Genomic DNA, 9,085 nt, shown 5'->3' on the forward strand with positions numbered 1-9,085 from the left:
TATATTATTGACAACATTTAGTGTCTATCTGTTTTTAAACATCTGTTTTTATAACTATCTGCAGAGCCTCCTGGCCCAGTGGGTAATTTAAAGGTGGCTGACAGCACAAAAACATCAATCACTCTTTCATGGACAAAGCCAACATATGATGGAGGTGCTCCTCTTATTGGATATGTAGTTGAATTGAGAGTCAAGGGCACAGGCAAGAAGGGTGATGAAAGCTGGAAGAGGTGTAATGTGGCTGCCCAGCTGATTGGAACAGAATTCACAGTGACAAGCCTAGATGAGAAGCTTGAATATGAATTCCGTGTTTCTGCTCAAAACCAAGTTGGCCTAAGTCAACCAACTTATCTTAAGGAAGCTGTGTCACCAAGAGAAATTTTCGGTGAGTTTTCATAAATCGAGACAGCTCTATAAACTTATTTGTAACATTCATTTCTAATTCAATGTTTGTTTTTCCAACCATCAGAGGCTCCTGAAATTGATTTGGATGCAGAACTAAAGAAAGGTTTGACTGTTAGGGCTGGATGCCCAATAAGATTAGTTGCAACCGTAAGAGGCAGACCTCCTCCCAAGGTCGCATGGAAGAGAATGGGAATTGATAATGTGGTCCAGAGGGGCCACGTTGATGTCATTGACACAATGACATTCCTTGTTATCTCTGACACTAACCGTGATGATTCAGGCAAATATTCATTGACTGTATCCAGTCCTGCTGGAGAGAAGGCAGTGTTTGTGAATGTTAAAGTTCTTGGTAAGCAAGTTCTTTCAAGCTCTTAATGCATTAATCAATGTAAATAACTATACTATTAAACTTTTCATTCAAATGTCTTAATTTTCTTTAAACAGATACACCAGGACCTGTTGTTGGTCTTGAGGGTTTTGACATCACAACGACATCTTGCGACCTCTCTTGGTCCCCACCTGTCAGTGATGGGGGCAGCAACATCACCCATTATATTGTTGAGAAGCGAGAAATTGATCGCAAGACTTGGGGAACAGTGAAAAACAATGTTGAAAATACCACATTTAAAGTTAGTAATCTTGTCCCAGGAACAGAGTATTACTTTAGAGTAATAGCTGTTAATGAATATGGTTCTGGAGTTCCAAAAGTTACACCAAAATCCTATTTGGCTTCCGATCCTCTCAGTAAGTGCATTTATAGACCAAATAATTGTTTTAAAAAGTGTAGAACCTTTTTTTCCCCCAAAAGGGAAATCTGACCCATATTTTTTTCTTCCTAAAGGCAAACCCGACCCACCACAAAAGGTTGATGTTTTGGAAATTACTAAGAACAGTGCAACTGTGGGTTGGGTTAAACCACTGCGGGATGGTGGAGCTAAAATTGATGGGTACATTATTGACTATCTTGAGCTACCAATGCCTAAACCGCCCAAGGAACCAGTAAAGGTTGAGGGCGAGGCTGAGCCTACTAAAGAGCCTGTGGCTCCACCCCCACCTGAACCAAAGGTAGAGGAAGTGAAGGAGGAAAAGGCAGTATGGACACCATACACTGTTGTCAAAGGTTTGAGCATCTCTGTTGCTGGACTTAAGGAGGGAAGAAGATATCGCTTCAGAGTGGCAGCAAGAAATTCCATGGGATCCAGTCTTCCCACAGAGACTAGAGAAGCTTATGAGATCAAGGAACAGCTAAGTACGTTTGTGAATCAACATCATTTTAATCAATGCCAATCAATCCAAATTGAACAAAAGACTAAAAAAATCTTGTGTTTTTTTACAGTGGAGCCCAAGATCATTATGCCTGAGCTTGTCACTGCAAAGGCAGGGGCAAAGCTGAGAGTTGAGGCCCTTGTGTCTGGAAAGCCAATGCCTACGTGCCAATGGAAACGTGGAGAAGATAATGTAGTCCCATCTAGCCGTCTTGCTGTGCATAAATCTCAGAATATGTGTGTTCTTATCATCAAAGATGTTTCAAGACATGACAGTGGTCAATACAGCCTTGTTGCCGAAAACAGCTCTGGCAAAGTTGACCAGATCTTGAAAATCATCATCAGTGGTTAGAGTTTATAATTTTTTATTAAAACACTATCAATAATGAGGTGCATGTACAGGAATTCATTTATTGAAAAACATTCTTACTTTACAGATATTCCTGGACCACCTGAACCACCATTTGAGATCAGTGACATTGATTCTGATGCCTGCACACTGTCTTGGAACAAACCTCTTGAAGATGGTGGTAGCATCATTACTAATTATGTGGTTGAAAAGTGTGATGTAAGCAGAGGAGACTGGGTTAGTGCTCTTTCCAGCTGTGGCAAAACTGGATGCAGAATTGGAAAGCTTATTCCTGGAAAAGAATATATCTTCCGTGCCCGTGCTGAGAACAGATTTGGTATTTCAGACCCCCTTACATCTGAAAGGATGGTTGCCAAATTTCCCTTTGGTGAGTTAAAATAGAAGCACAGAAATTCAGTTACACAATGGTGCATAATAAAAACAATAATGCCTATATAATACTATCTTTATGTAATCATTTTTAGATGTTCCTGGTGAACCTTTGAACTGCCGCATCACCAAAGTGAACAAAGACTGCATGTTTGTGGCTTGGGATAAGCCGGAGTCAGATGGTGGAAGTCCAGTTACTGGATACTACATTGAACGCAAAGAGAGGAACAGTCTTCTTTGGGTTAAGGCTAATGATTCTGTTGTTCGCACAACTGAATATCCTTGTGCTGGCATAATTGAAGGTTTGGAATACACTTTCAGAGTGTCTGCGATAAACCGAGCTGGACAGGGCAAACCTAGCAAGAAATCTGAGTTTGTCACAGCAAGAACACCTGTTGGTATGTGCATGTACATTTTTGTTTATAAATACATGTTTGTGTGTTATGTATTTATGTTCACTATTTTGTTTTAATTATTAAATATAATAGACGCTCCTGGAAAACCAGAGGTGCTTGATGTAACTAAGAGCACAGTTTCACTGGTTTGGACCAAGCCAAAGAACGATGGTGGAAGCAAGATAATTGGATACTATGTTGAGACCTTAAAGGTGCCAGAGGACACTTGGATGCGTTGCAACACAAGCGTTCAAAATGTGCCTCGTGAAGAGTACACTGCAACTGGGCTAGAAGAGGGTGCAAAGTACCGGTTTAGGGTAATTGCCAAAACTGCAGTTAACATTAGCAAGCCATCTGAAGTCACTGATCCTATACTGGTGTCTGCAGAGAATAGTAAGCATATATCTATTTCATGATTTATTGATTGATTGATTTAACCTTATTCTAAATGGTTACATAACAATGCACTGTTTGTTTATTGATTTTATGTCATTTTTGCTTGTTTACAGTACCTCCAAGAATAGAACTTTCCATACAGATGAAGAAAATGTTGCCAGTAAAGGCTGGGTCAGATGTTTGTCTTGAGGCTGAAGTTTTTGGCAAACCAATGCCCAAGGTTACATGGACCAAGAATGGAGAGGCATTGAAAGCTGATAAAGCCTTGAAGATGTCTCAAAAGAGACACCTCTTTTATCTGAGCTTTGATGCAGTAACCAAACTTGATACAGGAAACTATGAAATCCGTGCAGAAAATGCAAGTGGTTCTACAACCGCAGAAATACAACTTAAAGTTCTAGGTGAGTACAATGGCATTTATCGGTTATTTCATCTATCAGCTTAAATATAGCTTATTAGATGGGTTGTGACATTGTCATCCTTTCTATTGGCAATAAAATAATAGTGCCTTTCTGTTGAACAGATATACCTGGCCCACCAGTCTCTATCAAATTTGATGAGGTCCTTTCAGATCAAATCAAGCTGAGCTGGAAGGCTCCACTTTCAGATGGTGGTTCTCCGATTACAAATTATGTTGTGGATAAACGTGAGACAAGCAGAGCTAACTGGGCCCAGGTCTCTGCTAAAATCAGTGGTGATAAAACAGAATGTCTTGTTGAGCGACTAATTGAGGGGCATGAATACCAGTTCCGTGTTCGTGCTGAGAACCGTTATGGTGCTGGTGATGGCATCATATCAGAGCCTGTTGTTGCAAAGAATCCATTCAGTAAGACCTTACATTTGTTCTTGTGTTTTTGTTTTTGGAAAAAAACATTTCTTTATGTAATATAACTTTTATTTTTAATCATTTACAGCTACTCCTGGAGCATGTGACCCACCAGTCATTACAAACGTCACTAAGGAACATATGACTGTAAGCTGGAAAGAACCATCTGATGATGGAAAGTCCCCTATCCTTGGGTATATTGTTGAGAAACGTGAGACCCTCGAAATAAGTTGGACCAGACACAACAGAAAACCCTTGATGGAAAGATCAGTTAAAGTTGGAGGGCTCTTTGAGGGAGTGCAGTATGAGTTTAGAGTTATTGCTGTCAATAAGGCTGGCCTTGGCAAACCCAGTGAACCATCTGATGCTGTCGCTGCTCTAGATCCTTTGTGTGAGTATCAAAAGCCAGTCACAACAATCATATGATATGTGCATTACACAATAGGCAAGTGCTTTTATCATTACCTCTAAACCTCTAAATACTTTCTTCCAGATCCCCCAGGTCCACCTGTTTCCCCCAAGGTCACGGATACCACCAACAGCACCATTAGCCTTACTTGGTCTAAGCCTGCTAGTGATGGTGGAAGTGAAATTTTGGGATACCTTGTTGAATGCAAGAGAACTGATGCTACAGATTGGATACGATGCAATGTACCTAAAAACCTTCAAGATACACATTATGTTGTCACTGGACTCTTGGAGAAATCTGAATACCAACTTCGTGTTACTGCTGTAAACAAAATTGGATTCAGCCAGCCTTCTGAAGTTCCAGAAAAACATGTTGCCAAAGATGTTTTCGGTACAAATAAATAATATATAAATTATTATATATATACTTCATAACTTTTAATTGTATCTTGCAGTACCATTTCAAAGTTAAAGGTCACTTTAATTGATTTTTGTGATCTTAAAAACCTTTTGATCTGAAGGCATATTTTTGACTATTTGAAATTATGTGCAGAAATTTATATTTCTGTCATTATAGAACTTAACATTTTCTTTTAATATATACTTTATGTAATTTTACAGCTTTGAGTTTACAGTTATTCTTGAATGAAAAAGTGAATAAGTGACTCTTAACTCTTGAACAGTAACGCATGTATAATATCTATTTTCAGCCTTGTGTGTATTATAATAATTATATTGTTTTTTATGTATAATTCCAGTTGCGCCGGAGGCTGAGCTTGATGCAGAACTAAAGGACACTTTGGTCCTAATGGCTGGCAGCAAAATGAAACTTCATGCCAAAATTAAGGGTCGTCCAACCCCCAGGGTCACTTGGGCCAAGATGAACACCAACATTAAGGACAGACAAGGGATTATAATCAAGACCACAGACAATGATACATTAGTTTGTGTTGATAGAGCAAACCGATATGATGCAGGCAAATACATACTGAACCTTGACAGTGCAGCGGGAATGAAAATGTACACAGTCATTGTCAAGGTCCTTGGTGAGTTCTGTTATATTAAGAGGTTGTTTTATATTAATTTTAATAGTTAAGTATTTTATATTAACTAAAGCATATTATAACACCAAACAGATACCCCTGGACCTCCAATGAATCTAATGGTAAAAGAGACATCGAAGGACAGTGCCTCCATCATGTGGGATGCACCTCTTATTGATGGTGGAAGTGAAATTAAAGGTTACATTGTTGAAAAACGAGATGCTGAAAGGAAAGCATGGTCTATAGTTTCATCCACTTGTACCAAAACATCGTTTAAGATTGAGGAATTGGAAGCCGGTAGATCTTACTGTTTCAGGGTTTTGGCTGAAAATGAATGTGGTATTGGTGAGCCATGTGAAACTGCAGATGCTGTCAGAGCAACTGGTGAGTGACAATTATTTTGATTCATCACATGATTCTGTATTGTATAATATGATAAAAAACTAGATTGTTTAAAAAATTGTGTCTAATACTGAATAAACTAAATAATGCTTTTCAGAACAACCTGGTCCAGTTATGGACTTTAAGACCTTGCTGGTTACCAAGGATTCTTGTACCCTTTCCTGGAAAAGGCCTATCAGTGATGGAGGTAGCCGAATCATTGCATACGTGCTTGAGGTCCTTAATGGTGGAGATAAATGGAAGGAGCTTCTTAGATCAAAGAACATGCAATATAGTGCAAAAGATCTTGTTGAAGGAAGGGAATACAAATACAGAGTAAAAGCAACAAATGATTCTGGTGATGGCCCTGTGAAGGAACTCTCTGTGATTGCACAAGATTTAAATGGTAATATTATATTCTTATTAAATTTACACTTGGTTTCCATTTGGCATATTGATAATCTTATGTGCTGTATCGAATACTTTCTATATTGTTCTAGTTCTCCCAAGCTGTGACTTAAGAGACCTGCCGAATTTGAACTACATTGCAAAAGAGGGAAGCAATGTTCGTCTCAAGATACCTATCAGTGGAAAACCTGTCCCTGTAGTCACATGGAAGAAGGGAGAGGAGGAAACTCTCACAGATACAGGAAGAGTGTATGTTGAATCTACATCTGTGAATACAACTCTCCTGATTCGTGACTGCCAAAGGACTGATGCCTCAAAGTACACCATCACTCTTCGCAACGCTGCTGGAACAAAAGAGTCCACAATTTTTGTCAGAGTTGTTGGTAAACCAGGAATTCCAACTGGACCAATCAAGTTTAAGGAAGTGACTGCAGATGGTGCAACCTTAAAATGGGGTGCTCCTAAAGATGACGGCGGATCAGAAGTTACCAACTACATTCTTGAGAAACGTGATTCCATTACAAATATGTGGGTCACAGTGTCCTCAGCAGTGAACACAAACACTTTCAGGGTGACAGGTCTCCATGAGGGTACTGAATATATCTTTAGAGTCAGTGCTGAAAACAGATATGGAGTTGGCGAGGGCCTCAGATCAGATCCTATGATTGCCAAGCATCCTTTCAGTGAGTGGTTTTTATATAATATGTTGTCAATATAATTTGAAGTAATATCACATATGAGTGTGTGAAAATTCTCACTGTCTCATCCAAAATTAATCCATCAGATGTACCAGATGCACCTCCTCCACCACAAGTGATGAGTATGCGTCATGATTCAGCAGTCCTTGCATGGTCTGATCCAAGGAAAACTGGAGGCTCACCAATCACAGGTACATAAAAAATTAAGAATAATTTCAAGGTTTACTCATACTGTACCTATTCATTTTAAATACGAAGTAAGGAAAACTAGAAATAAATCAACACTGATTTATTAGATAAATAAAAACTATATTTGTATACAGGGTACCATGTTGAATTCAAGGAAAGAAACAGCATGTTGTGGAAAAGAGCAAATCCAGCTCCCTTGAAGATGAGGGATTTCAAAGTGAAAGGTTTAACTGAAGGTCTAGAATATGAATTTAGAGTTATGGCTATAAATTTGGCTGGTGTTGGAAGGCCAAGTCCTGCAACTGAGGCAATGGTTGCCTTGGATCCAATTGGTAAGTAAATTTTTTAAGGCATTTTCATACTATATTTCCCCCCAAAGATTTGGCCTTATTTTTAATAATTTGCTTGCACATTATAGATGCACCTGGCAAACCTGATGTAATCAGCATCACTAGAAGCACTGTAACACTTCAATGGACTGAACCTCAATATGATGGTGGACACAGGCTCACAGGATACATTGTTGAAAGACGTGATCTCCCGGCTAAGGTCTGGGTGAAAGCTAACACATTGAATGTTGTCGACTGTGCGTATACCGTAACAGACTTGCAAGAGGGTTGCAAGTATGAATTTAGAATTAGAGCAAAGAATGCAGCTGGAGCACTAAGTCCACCCTCGGAACAAACGGATACCATTATTTGCACGGACGAATATGGTAAGGCTTTGTTTGTCCATGAGTTAATGATGTTGTGTTTTTTCTTTTTACCACAGCAGTGATTAACCTATGTACTGATTGTTTTGCAGCGGCACCAACCATTATAATTGATCCAACAGTTAAGGAGGGACTTACTGTCAAAGCTGGTGATACCATTGTCATTACAGCAACAAGCATTCTGGGCAAACCTCAGCCAACCTCTGTGTGGTCAAAGGGTGGAAAATATTTCAAGCCATCAGATGTGTGCCAAATAGAAACCGCCCCATCCTCTTCTACACTTTATATTAAGTATGCAAGTAGGAAAGAATCTGGAGAGTACACTATTACAGCAAGTAACCCGTTTGGCGTCAAAGAGGAAAATGTGAAAGTGACCATTTTAGATGTTCCTGGACCACCGGGTCCAATTGAAGCAAGTGGAATTTCCTCTGAAAAGGTCACTTTGACATGGACACCACCTCATGAGAATGGTGGGTCTCCAATTAAGTATTACACATTGGAGAAAAGAGAAACAAGCCGCCTTCTTTGGACCATTCTTGCTGAAAAAGTTATTGACTGCCACTTTGTGGCCAATAAGCTTATTCAGGGAAATGAGTACATCTTCCGTGTTTCTGCTGTCAACAATTCTGGAGCTGGTGATCCTTCCCATTCTGAGCCAGTCAAAATGGTAGATCACTATGGTATGTATATCCATACTTCGCACACACACGCACGCACACACACACACACACACACACACACACACACACACACACACACACACACACACACACACACACACACACACACACACACACACACACATACAATACAATGTTACAAACAATGGTAATGTTATATATGTAATACAGTTCTAAATATAGGTCTTTTTTATTTCAGGTCCCCCAGGCCCTCCAGCTAAACCAGATATTGAAAATGTGGGAGGGAATTCTGTTACTATTGCATGGAAAAGACCAGTTGAGGATGGTGGAAGTGATATAACGGGCTACATGGTTGAGAAGAAAGAAAAGAAGGGCATGAGATGGACACGGGCATCCAAGATAGCAATTGCTGACCTCCACTTTGAAGTGAAAGGGCTAAAAGAGGGAATTGAATATGAATTTAGAGTAGCTGCTGAGAATAAGGCAGGTTTTGGAGAACCAAGTGAACCTTCACTGCCTGTGAGGACCAAGCTTGTTGCAGGTAAGTAAAATTATTATTTAACTCTTACTAAATATACA

At 39.5% G+C, this 9,085-nt stretch overlaps 1 protein-coding gene across 1 annotated transcript in view; it reads left to right on the forward strand.

Annotated features, from left to right (window-relative positions):
• The window catches only part of ttn.1 (titin, tandem duplicate 1), a 142,360-nt gene that overhangs the window by 88,981 nt on the left and 44,294 nt on the right, over nucleotides 1-9,085 (forward strand). The window contains exons 157-177 of the mRNA XM_073812032.1: nucleotides 65-385; nucleotides 470-754; nucleotides 850-1,149; nucleotides 1,247-1,654; nucleotides 1,742-2,017; nucleotides 2,108-2,407; nucleotides 2,505-2,807; nucleotides 2,898-3,197; nucleotides 3,314-3,601; nucleotides 3,724-4,026; nucleotides 4,115-4,417; nucleotides 4,520-4,825; nucleotides 5,193-5,480; nucleotides 5,571-5,861; nucleotides 5,977-6,264; nucleotides 6,359-6,949; nucleotides 7,051-7,155; nucleotides 7,288-7,485; nucleotides 7,572-7,868; nucleotides 7,958-8,545; nucleotides 8,745-9,047. Of these exons, the coding sequence (XP_073668133.1) occupies nucleotides 65-385; nucleotides 470-754; nucleotides 850-1,149; nucleotides 1,247-1,654; nucleotides 1,742-2,017; nucleotides 2,108-2,407; nucleotides 2,505-2,807; nucleotides 2,898-3,197; nucleotides 3,314-3,601; nucleotides 3,724-4,026; nucleotides 4,115-4,417; nucleotides 4,520-4,825; nucleotides 5,193-5,480; nucleotides 5,571-5,861; nucleotides 5,977-6,264; nucleotides 6,359-6,949; nucleotides 7,051-7,155; nucleotides 7,288-7,485; nucleotides 7,572-7,868; nucleotides 7,958-8,545; nucleotides 8,745-9,047 (6,642 nt within the window). The remainder of the gene's footprint in view (nucleotides 1-64; nucleotides 386-469; nucleotides 755-849; nucleotides 1,150-1,246; nucleotides 1,655-1,741; nucleotides 2,018-2,107; nucleotides 2,408-2,504; nucleotides 2,808-2,897; nucleotides 3,198-3,313; nucleotides 3,602-3,723; nucleotides 4,027-4,114; nucleotides 4,418-4,519; nucleotides 4,826-5,192; nucleotides 5,481-5,570; nucleotides 5,862-5,976; nucleotides 6,265-6,358; nucleotides 6,950-7,050; nucleotides 7,156-7,287; nucleotides 7,486-7,571; nucleotides 7,869-7,957; nucleotides 8,546-8,744; nucleotides 9,048-9,085) is intronic.

This window comes from Paramisgurnus dabryanus, chromosome 15, assembly GCF_030506205.2.
Source record: "Paramisgurnus dabryanus chromosome 15, PD_genome_1.1, whole genome shotgun sequence".
In the NCBI taxonomy this organism is placed as follows: domain Eukaryota; kingdom Metazoa; phylum Chordata; class Actinopteri; order Cypriniformes; family Cobitidae; genus Paramisgurnus; species Paramisgurnus dabryanus.